This window comes from Esox lucius, chromosome 21, assembly GCF_011004845.1.
Source record: "Esox lucius isolate fEsoLuc1 chromosome 21, fEsoLuc1.pri, whole genome shotgun sequence".
NCBI lineage: Eukaryota > Metazoa > Chordata > Actinopteri > Esociformes > Esocidae > Esox > Esox lucius.
This window is the reverse complement of record NC_047589.1, coordinates 1,197,187-1,211,352: the sequence shown is the minus strand read 5'-3', so window position 1 is coordinate 1,211,352 and position 14,166 is coordinate 1,197,187. Positions and strand designations below refer to the sequence as shown.

Below are 14,166 nucleotides of genomic sequence, written 5' to 3'. Positions count from 1 at the left end.
GTTTTACATTTATTTTGAAGGCAAAATCCAACCACCGGAAGTGTTATTGTTGCTACCGAATCTCTAATGTTGCCAGAATGACCCTAATAAAGTTCAGAAGTGTGCTGCATATGTAAAATAAATCGGAAGGATTTAAACCAGAAAGGATCACGAGTAAATCGCTGACTGATCTACAAATAGTAATTACTTGTTATGTATAGTGCATTGTGATTTCTAGATCAGTTATCTCGGTAGTCGCCTTCAGTCGTTTAATCTTCACGAACGTAGCCAAAGTCTGAAAAGCCTCCTGTTACGCTTTTGGAACAACTCCACATATCCGGCGCACCAGCTAGCAAGCGAAATTTAGAGCCCCTATTGCATTGCAGGCGCCCTCTGGTCACTGTCGCAGTGAGTTTCCGTGTTTATTGTATACAACAACATCTCTTGCAATGGATGTTCTGCAGTAAAGGATGGCATTTATTAAAAGGAAAGAACGGTCTAAGGAAAGGTTCGTAGTTGGCATTGTATGGGAAGGTTTTTTTTGTACTCTTGTCTTCCACCATGGGAATGAACAGGACACGTCAAGTTTAACCGAGCACAGAGATCTGACTTTGGGCAAGGGAATACACTTGAGATCCTGGGATTTCCTTGTTAGCAGGCCATTCTAGTCTCATGACTTGAGGGTGAATGGATGCTGATCGTGTTTACGACAGTTTCTCTACTATTTTAGTTTGATTGTAAAAAGAAAGTATATGTTGTAGCAGGCGTGTTAGAGTTACAATGACGTTTATATATTTCTAGGATATTTGAATGATCTTTTATACAATCGGAATACAATATGCTACATTTGTTCTAATTTATCGTTCACTAATTGACTATTGTATAATACAACGTAATGCCTATTGACCTATTACCCTATCATAACCCAAAATATAAGGTTGTAAGTTTACAGTGTTAGTTTAGCTTTCAAAATCCGACTCGATAATCAAAAACGTTGTTTCTAAACTGTGTCTGGTCTTGTGGATTGTATGTCCTTTCATCCATAGTTCCATAGTTACTACAAGCAAATCTTGATATTTAAATGGCCAATATAGTTTGCTTTGTAAGTAGTTTAAAGTATGGCAGGATAATGTTGGAACCTGGAAATTCCAGTACTATATCAGTTTGTGTTTCGGTTGAATCGATCATCATGTTTTTAGGACTTGTCACACTCATTCTTTGTTGTCTGTGCTCTAGGTTTTCATTGTTGTTGCTCGACTTAGAAGAATATTACTTCGAACAGCACACAGTGCACCATGTGACAACTATTTCCGACAAAAAAAGGTGATGTCTAATCTTGACTGACTGAAAGTTCAACCCCGTTATATCTGTCATTGTGGATGGATTGCTCCTCATTACCGCAACCGCACTGACAATTTTCTTGTTGCAGAAAGATCAGAGGGTCACTCAAAATATGCTCCAAATCCATCATTTTTGAACCAGAGGAACACGTGGAGCCAATTTTAAAGGTGAGTTTTTGTGCTTTGTTGCAAACACAGGAGTAGAGTAACACTCATAATGTAGAATTTACTCATATTTAGGTCTGAACCGATCAGAAAAAAACTTACGGATTTAGAGTCAGTCTGGCCTTTTAGTCATAATTAGTGGCATTTTGCGTAAAAACTGTTTTCAAGCCTTTTTTATTGCTTAAGTAACCATAATAATATTAGTAAATAAGGACAGCAAATAGGATTAATCAACAAACAATATAAAAGCTACATATAATTTAGCAAGAGCTGACTGAGGGCTGAGCTACACCAGACAGAACAAGTGGTGTTTGAGATGGTTAATGTGATGCTACAATCAAAGCCATGGGTGGCTGTGGGAGAGAGAGAGTTACAGTTTTGGGGGCTAGTGTACCGAATTCTTGTTCCCCTTTGGTGCAACAGTCTTGTTTTTGGGATGGTTAGTTGTCCGTTTTCAGAGGAGTGTAGACAGCTGGAGGGCGAGTAGATGTGTAGGATATCAGGGTGGTATCAGGGAGCAATGCCAGACAGGGCCTTTTGGGGGATCAGGGTGGTATCAGGGAGCAATGCCAGACAGGGCCTTTTGGGGGATCAGGGTGGTATCAGGGAGCAATGCCGGACAGGGCGTTTTGGGGGATCAGGGTGGTATCAGGGAGCAATGCCAGACAGGGCCTTTTGGGGGATCAGGGTGGTATCAGGAAGCAATGCCGGACAGGGCCTTTTGGGGGATCAGGGTGGTATCAGGGAGCAATGCCAGACAGGGCCTTTTGGGGGATCAGGGTGGTATCAGGGAGCAATGCCGGACAGGGCCTTTTGGGGGAGAATACATGTATTCTAGGTTATGCGGTTTGCTGTGTTTGAGGACCTTTGCAATGGCAAATTGTCTTCAGCTGGTTATTCACAATCTACCTGCATCCCACTCAGGAGTGGCTTGCCTAGAGTATGTGTACATGCAGTGTCCGTGTATTCCAACAGTAATGAAACAATCCCACCTGTTGCAGACACAGCAAGGCTACCACATACTAGCTAATCAATGAAACCCACATAACCCTGACAATGGTTTAATTTTGACACAATGTTTTCCCAGCAATATTACCCCTGTCTGTGCTATGCAAGTGTAGTTTTTATATTGTTGTATTGCTAAATATGCCACAAAGTTAGCAGCAGCTCTACAGAAGAGAAATGTACCTATTTGAAAGCTGTAAAGAAAAGAGTAACTTGCAACATGTATCTTTTCTATTAAGTAGCTGTCGTGCTTTGAAAACATTAAGGTATAAAAAAATAATACTTTATTCACTGTGAATGATAGTCATATTCACCTATTCTTTTAAGAGTGCATCACTGATTATAATGAATTGTCTGAGAGCTCTAATCCTAGAGCAGACATGTCACGAATAGGGGCTCTATTTTACATCTGTGTTATTGCACATTATGCAGATACATTTGTTATTTGTGTGCTCTAAACCTCTACCAGATTCCCCTCAGAGACTGCAAAAAGATTGAGGTCATTGAGGAAAAGGACCAAAATCCTTTCAATGAGTAAGTCTAATGTTTGCAGTTCAACTGGGTACATGCTCAAAAAAAGAAACCAGTAAGATGGAAATGTTACAGATTTGAATGTTTTCTTAAAATTTTTTATATAGAAGCAAACCAGCTGGCCTCTCCATTTTATGCAAACAGGTAGGTGTGTTTAGTTAAACTGTGTATATCTGCAACCTTTTTTGTTACATTGTAGTGGTATTCTAAGCAACATTTACCGAAATGTTATCATATAACAATGCCAAATGTTTTTTGCACATTGAGGTTTGATAGAACTAACCTGGTTTATATTTCAACTTTAGGTTTACCTTATCAAAGAGTGCAATGTCGTTGCGCCTTACAGAGTTGAAAGGGTAAGGACATGTTACCAATAACGCTTGTGATGAAGGTTGTCCATATGTAAGATTAAGAAAGTAACTTGAAATTAATATTTAGGAACACTGAGTAATTCGCCTATTGTATTGCTTTTCAAAACATTTCTGATAGGGAGATCGTACCTTTCTCTTCTACCTGGAAATTTTGAGTAAAACGGAGGATATTGTCCAAACATTGCTTCAGGTATTTAACAGTACCATAGCCCATGAAAGTTACTTCTTTAGATGTTGGACTGCATGTTTTATATTTTTATTTTTACATGTGTTTCGTTAATCGACTTCTCCAGTTACACAGGGCATCATGTCTGGACAAGCTTGGAGACCAGACGGCCATGGTTAGTGGTATCTCAAAAAAACTGCTGTAAAACAGTAGAAGTACCGATTCTCAATATTTGGAATGTTTTCAATATGCTAATGAGACAGGTCATTAAACATTAGAAAAATAAGAAGTTTCAAGCCCATTTAGTTTCTCTGTTCAACAGGGCATGGTTGTGAGCAGTGCAAGCAGTTTATTTTTGTGTCTCTAGATTGCAGCTAATTTACAATCCAGATTGGCTAGAACATCGTTTGACAAAAACTGGTATGTATCATTTGAGAATTTTCTCTTACTCACAACCTTGATGTGATGTTAGAATATTAAGCCATTGATTGTCATCTCCATTTAGATACAATGTGAGACTATAGATAATACAACATTGTGGTTCGTTCTCAGCTTCCAGAATGTTGCAGAAATACCACACATGGAATGTGAGGCAGAGATGGTCACTCCATTGGTTACAAACCCTGGGCACGTGTGCATAACTGACCAAAGTCTCTACTTCCAACCACTCAATGGCTACCCCGTGAGTTAACCTTAAATGTTATGCGTGCATTGTAAAATAAATGAATTTAACTTCCTTACTGGGGCTTTGTGACAATGCTATCTGATTTCTTTCACAATTTAAATTTTAGGAACAAGTTGTCCGAATAGAGCTTCATCGAGTTAAACGAATCTACAAGAGAAGACATGGACTCAGGCCATTGGTGAATGCTATGTTAATTAGATTTTTACAACCAAGCACCACATAAACCCATTCTGTTGTATTGGTATTTAACTAGTCAGACTATTACATATTTTATACTTCTGTTATGCTTAAAGGGGAATTGTACTTTCTATCTACTTGATTTTAGAGTATTCCTCACTTTTGTAAGTAGTGTTTTGGCCTAGAAAAATCATTAGGCCTACAACCTCCGCTAACTTTAGCCACCACTAGCTAAAAATTTAAGATAATCTGTCTTTGTAAGCAAGATATTTCAGTACAGCCATATCCTCTCAAAGTATCAAACTAATGGAGTTGGTTTGATGTGGTTGATAACATGGACAAAAAACTTGACTTATTGATTTGTTAACTTCCTTATTTTTTGTTAGCAGTGGCTAAAGTTGGCAAAAAGTTTCCCAGAGTGAGGAACCATCTATGAAAAAAGTACTATGCTCTTAAGTTCCTTTAGATCTAGAGCATTGATGAGGCTCCATCCCCAACTATGTGTGTCACTCTTCATCCCTTTAAGCCAACCATCTTTATCTGTCTTCACCAGGGGCTTGAAGTGTTCTGCACGGAAAACGACTTCTGCTCCGATATCTATCTGAAGTTTTATCAGACCAGTGACAGAAATGACCTCTACTATTACATCGCCACATTTCTGGGTCAGTAACACACAACAACTTACATTACAGACACATCTTGAAGGAGGACCCTCCATCAGTTCTCTGTCCCGGGTGATCCTGGCAAGAACGTACATTGGCACTTGCCTATCACCGTTCGGGTTCTGGATTTTTCACTCTCTTTTGCAGAGAACCACATGGCAGAGCACACAGCGGAGAGCTACATGCTCCAGTGGCAGCGTGGCCACCTCAGTAACTACCAGTACTTGATGCACCTCAACAACTTGGCTGACCGCAGCGGCAATGACCTGTCTCAGTACCCCGTCTTTCCCTGGATCATTGCAGACTACAGCAGCACGGAGCTGGGTGAGTGTGGTCTAGTTTGGGGTAACGTCTTTTGACAGAATGAGGTTTGACTGATTGGCGTTAAATATTATCAAGAGTATTGGCTCGTTAAAACTAGCGTTAGTTGGTTATTTATTAGGGAACTGCTCTACATCTGTGTATTAACACTAACATGGCAGACAGTCTTTTCCAGAGCGATTTAATAATTTTGTTTAGCATAAGAGCACAATTATAAAAACAAATATGAATCTGGGAATTGTATCCTGATACTTTTTTTTTGCCAGACCCGCACTTTTAACCACAAGGCCATCTGGTGCCAATTAACAATGTAGTTCCAATGTTTTTTGTGATTGTTTTGCTAATAGATCCATTGGGATTTGTTTCAGATATGATGAACCCTACAACATTCCGTGACCTGAGCAAGCCAGTGGGTGCACTGAATAAAGAGAGACTAGAGCGTTTATTGGTGAGGCTACTCTTTTCCTGAGCTCATCTCCATCTGCATTGTTTCACTGTTAAATTTTTTTTCTAACTAAGGTGTATCTCTTTCACTAACAGTCCCGGTACAGAGATATGCCTGAACCTCGTTTCATGTATGGCAGTCATTACTCCTCTCCAGGCTATGTGCTTTTCTACCTAGTCAGAGTTGGTATGTCCATGCCTTATCATATTTTTGGATATCAAGTACAATAATATAACTGTAATTGCATTGCCATTGTGTTTAGCTATTACAAATAGGAGCTGTAGTTTCCATTACAAACAATGTTTTCATTATGATCTCAATTGCAGCTCCAGAACACATGTTGTGTCTTCAAAATGGCCGCTATGATAATGCAGACCGCATGTTCAATAGGTTAGTTGTGACTATTCCTGTTAGTTCTGCCCTGGGAAGTTGGTTTTGGTTCTATGTTTAAAAATGAAAAAAGCCCCGTTTGACACTTTAGCACACATGCCATATTGAACATAAATGTATTAATTTGTTTGTAGCATAGGGGAAACATGGAAAAATTGCTTAGAGGGTGCCACCGATTTTAAAGAGGTAGGAAGTTTTAATGCAGTATATGTTTCTAATGAAAATAATTTATAAAATATTACCGTTTGACATTATTTCTGGGTCTAACATTCATAAATTTGTCAATTGTCTTTTCCAGTTGATCCCAGACTTCTTTGGTAATGACCCCAGTTTTCTGCTGAACCGCCAGAATCTGGATTTGGGAAAAAGGCAAGATGGTAGCTCGGTTCAAGATGTTGATCTTCCACCATGGGCTGCAGGTAACAACTACAATGGGGAAAACATTTGTTTGGGTGTTGTACTTGACTGGTATTATTTTGGATTCATTTTTCTTCTTTATGCTTAATTTAGATGCCAGTGATTTTCTTCAGAAGAGTCAGAAAGCGCTGGAGAGTCAGTATGTGTCAGAACACCTGCATGAATGGATTGACCTGGTGTTTGGCTTCAAACAAAGAGGGAGTGAAGCAGTGGCAGCCCAAAATGGTATGAGACATCCTGATCACCTAAGGTAACATACAATTGGGCCTCCCAGGCAATGCAGGACCATGCTGACGTCAGCAGTCTAAATTGTAGCCTGCTAGATGACGAGTGACAGGGAAACCCCATTGGCAGCGCATATTGTACTGAAACACCCTGGGTGAAGCTTTTTCATCAGGGGGTTCCTAGTCTCATGTGCTCTAGCAAGTCCCTCCGGCAGCTTGGGTGCTTGTGAAACGAATTCTTTTTGACAGGGGAGTGAGTGTCTTCACACACACTGACCCACATGCCTTTGTGCTTGGGAAAGCAGTGTGGAAAAACCCAGTGTGGTTGGTGCAGATGCCTAAGAGGAAAGCTTGAATTTGTTGGGAATTTGTGCGCTGAGACAGGATACAATTCGATGTGATGCAATTGGGAAGGGTGTAAAATGGGGGGTAAAAAATATGCATTTACTTGATAATGGCACTTGGTCTGTAATAAAATCGTTTTTTTAATGTATTTTAATGTAGTGAAGATTTGCCTGGTTTTCTTGACAGTGTTCCACCCACTGACATATGAGGGCGGCATCGACTGCGATAGGTAATAATGTCTTTCAGTGTGGTCAACCCCATGTTATTTCTTGTTCTGCACCATATTGAATTTTCAGTGTTACTCCTGACCTATCCAGGAAACCTGGATACAGATTTGATGAAATGATTGGTTCAATACAGTTACTTTTTAATTTCTCATTTTGAACAGTATAGAGGACCCGGATCAGAAGATTGCCATGCTGACTCAGATCTTGGAGTTTGGGCAAACCCCAACACAACTGTTCACCACACCACACCCGCAGAGGATAACACCCAGGTTCCAGAGCATCTCACGAACACCAAGCGTAAACACACCCCTCAATGAGCTCTCTCCAGGTAACATCTTCACCAATATACTGTAAAGGAACAGACAAACTTAACAGATCAAACAAAGTCTCTTTATTCAGTCACACTCAGGAAACACTGCAATCAAAAGCAGACATCAGAAAATCTGTTTGTTTGATGTCTCCCAATGTCATCCTAAATGCCACTTGTTGAAGCTCAAACATTTAGTGGTTGTTCACCCATAGTTTTGTTGGTTTTTTCTAGTTTCCACAAGTGAGGACTCCTTTGAAGACTTAACCGAAGAGAGTAGGAGACTTGCTTGGAACAACATAGCCAAACTCAAGTTGATATCCAGTCACAAAATACATAAAGAGTGAGTGAGAATTGTAACTGAAAATTTTCCGTAATGTCATTGGACTGTGAAGTATCAACTCTGACCGAGTCATCTCTGTAAAAACCCAGGGCTGTGACTGGCATTGCAGTGACTCGGTCTGCCTCATCAGTCTTCACGACATCACAAGGTATTTAAAAACGTCATTAGGCCAAATGTGTTGAATGTCTGGTACACATAGGATGTTATTGATGCTCACCCTACTCATCAGTAGATACATAGAAAAGCACTATGAGCATCCCCTGTAGGTTTGATTCCTGGTGTAGCCAATATGAAGGTGACTCTGGATAACAATGTCTGCTAAACGGCTTAAAATGTAAAATGTATGAGCTGTAATTTGAAGGCCCTAATCATGTGTTTTCAACAGACTCCACACTGAAGATGTTCTCCAGGGAGTCCAATGGATTGCAGAGAAGCATGTCCTTCTCAAACATGGTACTGAGCGCAACACTGTCATCTATCATCCCCTTTATTCTAAAACCTCAACCTTGATTGCGAGATGAAAATATAAATTGTCCCACAGGCATTATCGTCCTGCTTGATGCTACCAGAGGATAAGGCTGTAGTGTGCTCCTCGTGGGACAATAATGTGTGAGCGTGCTCAGATCATCAGTTGAATATTATCCCAAAGTTATTTATGACAACCGGACCTATTCATGTAACCATACTATTTCTTTCTGATATCCGAACATGCCTCATTTTCTTCCTCCCTAGGTATTTCTACTCTATACCATTTGGTAGGCGTCAGGACACACTGATGGGCCATGATGATGCCATCAGTAAAATGTGCTGGAGAGACAACCAGCTTTACACAGCATCCTGGGATTCCACAGTTAAGGTAAAGGATGATGATGGCGATGCCACTGTATGGGTTAAACTGGCTTTGTTTTTTTTTTACAGGGTGAAAATAATTTTAAAAAATATAACAGGGAAAATTACTGTTTTTATGTTAACCATTATAAACAAATGTTATGTATACACATTTTATAATATCTTGGTTGTCAGTAATATAAGACCACTCTGCTTCTGGGGTCGTATTCACAAAACATTTTATCTTACTACTAGGAGGACTCCTAAACAGCAATAAAGGTTCCTAGCTAAGAGTTTCCTCTTAAAACCTATTCATAAAGCTGCTAAGACCAACTTTTACTAAGGAATGGGGATAAGTCTTAAGCTAAGAGAAAGGGCGGGGTTGACCCCGTTGCTATGGATGATGTCGTTTTCCACAAACAAGCCTACTTATAAGAGGCTGACAATTAGCTGAACATATCTTAGTTAGTAGATCACTCTTGGTTTCATGTTTATTCAGTGATGCTTAGCCTACATTTTAACTGACAGAGACCCCTCCCTTATCAGCCAATCACTGTGAATCACTGTATATCCACAGTGATTGGCTGATAGGGGAGGGGTCTCTGTCAGTGAACTCATCTTAGCGATACTGTAGAACTGTGTCATATTACTATATTGAAATAAAGATATTAAAATGTAGGCTAAGCATCACTGAATAAACATGAAACCAAGAGTGATCTACTAACTTAGATATTTTCAGCTAATTGTCAGCCTCTTATATATCTGGCAGCTCGTAAAGAAATGTGCGTTAAACTTTTGGTGGTGCAATCATTTGTGCAATTATGTGTCCCACCACCAACTACACTGGGTGGCTGAGCTATGTCCATGAAGTCAGCTTTGTTTCTTTGTAGCTGGCGAACGTCATGAGGAAACTGAAAAATTTGTCAGACAATATGGGGTTTGGGGAGGGCATTTATTGTTTGATGTAATATTCTGCTGACAGATGACTGAGATACGTAGATTGTCTGCGCTGCATAGCTGCATTTTCCCTGTTGCCAAGTAGCGTAGAGTTCACCACCTTGATCTCTGGTGTTATTGGGTTGTTTCTGTTTGTTGGTGAACTATGATCATAATACCCTCATGGCCCCTGGTTTTTATGTTTATTTATTTCGCTTTCTGCATTTCAGTTGTTTACAATAATACAGGCACTACAACTATGTCAAATATTTATTTTAAAGGTTTGGCAATGTGACTCAGCTGATATCGCAAATAATAAGAGATGCCAATTCCAGTTGCTGGCTGAGTTTGAACATGAAGCGGGGGTGAGTGCCTGCCTTAAATCTCTTTTGATATTAACTAACATGACTTATGCTTTGTCTGAATAAGTGTGAAAATTTCAGGCATACTGAAAAAAAAGATATTTAACTGTTCTCTTTTCACCTTTCCTATCCAACAGCCTAACTCTAACCCATGTTTGTCCAATTTATAGGTGAACACTATTAGCCTAAACCCAGCAGGTACTTTGTTGGTATCAGGGACTAAGGATGGAACCGCCAGCATATGGGATACCAGTAGCTTGGCACAACTTCATCAAGTTCACTGTCACTCTGGAAAAATCCACGATGTAGCTTTTAGTCCTGGTACGTGCTTATTGATAGCATATCGGTTTATCCAATTTTACTCTACACTGAGCTAATGGGATTTTCCTAAATACATTTTTTAAGCAGTAGTTTATTTCTCATCATTGAGTTGTAGGCCCACAGTTTGGAAAGGATTTTACAAGAGAAGCCCAACTTATTCTCATGTATGCTGGTCATTGTCAATATGATTTATAATTTATTACAAGGACTGAATTGGACATCAGGGTGTGGGTTTCTCTACACCTTTACTACCATAACAGAATAAATACTAAAATTATTGATGGGGTTTTGTTTCACAGACAGCAGACACATATTGAGTGTAGGAGAGGACTCATGTCTGAAGGTTATCGACGTCCAGACAGGCATGATGATCTCATCTGTGCAAGCCGATGAGGAGCAACGGTATGAACACACCAACTCTGTCCCAGTTTAATTTCAGTCCATGGCGATCTTCCTTATGGAGAATTTCACTTGCTTTCTACACTGTTAGACGGTACCTCACCCTGAAAAATGTCTATTGTCTAGAATAGTTTTTCTCCATATTTTCTTTTAACACACAATGTAGTTTGGGGCAAAACTGGGAAACAACACTTCCTGCATCTGCAAGGGTATCGTCATTATTAAGTCCAATGCCTGTAGCCTTTTTCACAGTACGCCCATACCACCTATATAAGACTACATAGACCACTTTTCCAGTAGTAGAATGGCAAACTCTGCATCTATCCCTTCAGTTTATATTTGTACTTCATTTAGAACCATTTGCAGATGTCATTTTTGTGTATTGATCAGTGGCAAAACCAAATTAAATAGATGATTTTATGTTGTCAGACAAGGAGGTGAATATCTTTGAGGCATTTTATCTGTAAACAGCTATTGCACACTTCAGCTAACTAGCCACTGCAAGCTAAGCATTATATGTAATAAGGATGTGTAATCTAGAAAAAATAAAATAGATTTTATTACCTGAGATCAGCAACATATTTGGTTTAATGTTGCCTAAAGGGGATTTCACCATAAAAATTAACATGCTGACATGCCCTGATAGATTTTTTGCTACAAGTGGTTAATTTACCTTGAAGTCTACAATGGGTTTTGAAAATAATGAAATTATTATTTGTTTCTGTTCTGCCAGTTGGAAGAAGGGACATTATCCTTTAAGTTCCTTTGCTGAAACATATGGATGAAGCTAATTGGTTACAAGAAGTATGGTGATGGCCTCACTTTTTACTCTAATGAGCTGAGTGGGACTTTCACCAAATTTCTTACACCAATCTAGGCCTGATAGGAACTAAAATAGAACAGGTTACAGTGCCTTCACATTTGTCTGTAGCTCACAATGTTGATGTACACATACAATGATCCTGTCCGACTGCACCATGTCCCTGGGAACAGGTGCTTCTGCTGGGATGGGAACACTGTCCTGTCGGGTGGTCAGTCCGGACACCTCCAGGTCCTAGACTTGATGAGCAACAAAGTGATCACCAGGATTCCTGGACATTCAGGTACACTACCATCCGTAATATTTCAAAACACAATTAGAACTGCATGGGGAAGTACATTTAAATGATGTCTGCCATTTAACAGTGAGTGTGAGAGTAGATGCTGAAGAAATTGTTGCTCATTTCTCTTTTACTCTGAGCAGGTGCCGTCACAGCCATGTGGATGAACGAACAGTGTAGTACAGTGATCACAGGCGGCGAAGACAAGCAGGTCATCTTCTGGAAGCTCGACTGTTGACCGGAGTGCTTGATAGTCACTCCAAGAAGGATACTTGATCGGAGACATCTGTAAAATGTCTGGCTTTAACCAAAAAGGGTATCGGCAGCGTTAGAGGTTACTACTTCACCCAGAGATGGTAGAGGGAAGGTAATGCACAATGATGTATAGGAACCGAACCTGAAGACCAATTACGTATACCTCTACTTTTGTTTATTCATTAGGGCTAACAGTGTTACTTTGTTGCAGTATGCCCTCCCAGCATTTGTGTACTCTAGAGATTGCGCTCAATCCAATAAATGTGGAGTGCTTGAGCAAAATTGAGGTATGGACTATAATGCCATCCTCATATTTATATGGTCATATGTACATGGTTTAGGATGGTTGGTAAAATTACCATTTTCCTGAATGTGAGTTTAGCAAAGCAATTGTCTAATCTTAAAAAGCCATTCCCAATAATATTAGAAAATATAAATATCTCACTGGCTACAGTGAGATTGGCATAACGACACTCTTACAGCATTACCATGCAAAATCAGTTGGTCAATTATTTTACCCTTAAGTTAGTCAAAGCAGGTTTCCTCAAATTCTTTTTTTAAAATATAATTTCCTTACAGTAAAGAATGTTTATATTGTTTAAGCATTCATACAGCTATTCATATAGCTAAAATTAACTATATTCAGCAGTGTTTCAGAAATGACTGCATTTGAGAATGACATTTAAATACATTTACAATTGCTAACATATTTGAACACCTGGAAAAGATTGTACAAAATATTCCATTAATATTCCATTAATTAAAAACACCAGTTGCTGCCTAGTTGTTACAATACCTTCTCATGAACTGACATTTGATCTACCGTCATTCCGTGCTAATGCATTGAAATTGGTCAAGTTTTGATTTAGATAAAATATGAGTCAGGGCTAGTCAACCCCAGAGGGTTTTCATCCTCTTTTTTCCAAGTGACTGATTCAGACCTAGGTCACCAAGTGATTGCAAATAACTATTCTTTAAAAGTGTTTTAGCCTAGTAGTACCATTTATTAAACAGTGCTGACCTAACTGTTAAACAAATGCTAAGGCATAATAACAATCAAAATAAGGTTTCTAAGCACATTTTTCGTTTAAATAGTTTACTGCAGAAAGACTACACTCAGGAACTCCCACCATGCAACACTCATGCAAAATTGTTACAACCCCATTTTAGCAAAAACAAAGTTTTGGCATAGACTCTGTCCATACTATCAATATACCGCCCTGCTCACCCCTTTTAATGGAGAATGATCAATCTTGTTTTATTACCTGAGATTTTATTTACATTATGTGGAGCTTAAACCTATATTGACAATCATGTTACAAAGGCAGTAATAAAAGTAATGAAGAATGTATTTGCAGTATTGTAACATCATACAGCTATGAAAAGTTTGCTATTTGTGTACAATTACAAATAATTATACTCTGTGTATGTACTGTATGAATGTTTGCATGTATCTATGTCTTTCTGTTTGATATTTCTTTTGAGGGACAAACCTCAAATAAATTGTGGTTTAACCTCACCTTGTCCTACAAATGTTGCTTCAGATTGTACAGTTGTCTCCACTGTGGTCCTTGCAATTGTGTAATACTAAAAACAGCTGTAACAGTTATATAACCGAGCTGTCAGCAGCATTTGGTCTATGAGTTTTAGTTAAAACAGTGTGGTGTTTACCTAATGACAGGCAAATGTATTTGCATGAAGTTGCTGAGAACTATGCTGTATATGGAATTGAAGAGCAATTTAGTCCACTCTCCTTCATGTATTAGGGCTAATACACCCTTCCAGCCTTTGAGTACTGTACAGATCTTGCTCAATAAAGTATTGCACATCTGTAAATAAACGTGTTTTCAGTTGTCATTTTCTTG

The 14,166-nt window shown here is 39.1% G+C and overlaps 1 protein-coding gene across 1 annotated transcript; it reads left to right on the top strand.

The window, feature by feature from the left end:
• Positions 1-196: 196 nt before the first annotated feature.
• Positions 197-14,156, top strand: nsmaf (neutral sphingomyelinase (N-SMase) activation associated factor). The gene is made up of 31 exons (XM_010906085.4): positions 197-487; positions 1,216-1,302; positions 1,409-1,487; positions 2,959-3,023; positions 3,128-3,164; positions 3,326-3,376; positions 3,510-3,581; positions 3,685-3,732; positions 3,925-3,977; positions 4,110-4,239; positions 4,349-4,420; positions 4,973-5,081; positions 5,229-5,405; positions 5,771-5,850; positions 5,943-6,033; positions 6,174-6,237; positions 6,372-6,423; positions 6,536-6,656; positions 6,748-6,879; positions 7,410-7,452; positions 7,612-7,778; positions 7,992-8,100; positions 8,190-8,248; positions 8,486-8,553; positions 8,642-8,709; positions 8,833-8,956; positions 10,146-10,229; positions 10,397-10,547; positions 10,847-10,949; positions 11,940-12,049; positions 12,190-14,156. Exons 1-31 carry the CDS (start codon positions 450-452, stop codon positions 12,282-12,284), a joined length of 2,739 nt encoding a protein of 912 aa, XP_010904387.2. The 5' UTR covers positions 197-449; the 3' UTR covers positions 12,285-14,156.
• The last annotated feature ends 10 nt before the right edge of the window (positions 14,157-14,166 follow it).

Excerpts from the sequence above, each read along its gene's own strand:
- nsmaf (XM_010906085.4), top strand. The coding sequence starts at position 450 with ATGGCATTTATTAAAAGGAAAGAACGGTCTAAGGAAAG. Across the intron at positions 3,165-3,325 it reads TCTCCATTTTATGCAAACAG|GTTTACCTTATCAAAGAGTG; the intron begins GTAGGTGTGTTT and ends TTTCAACTTTAG. Across the intron at positions 5,082-5,228 it reads TTACATCGCCACATTTCTGG|AGAACCACATGGCAGAGCAC; the intron begins GTCAGTAACACA and ends TCTCTTTTGCAG.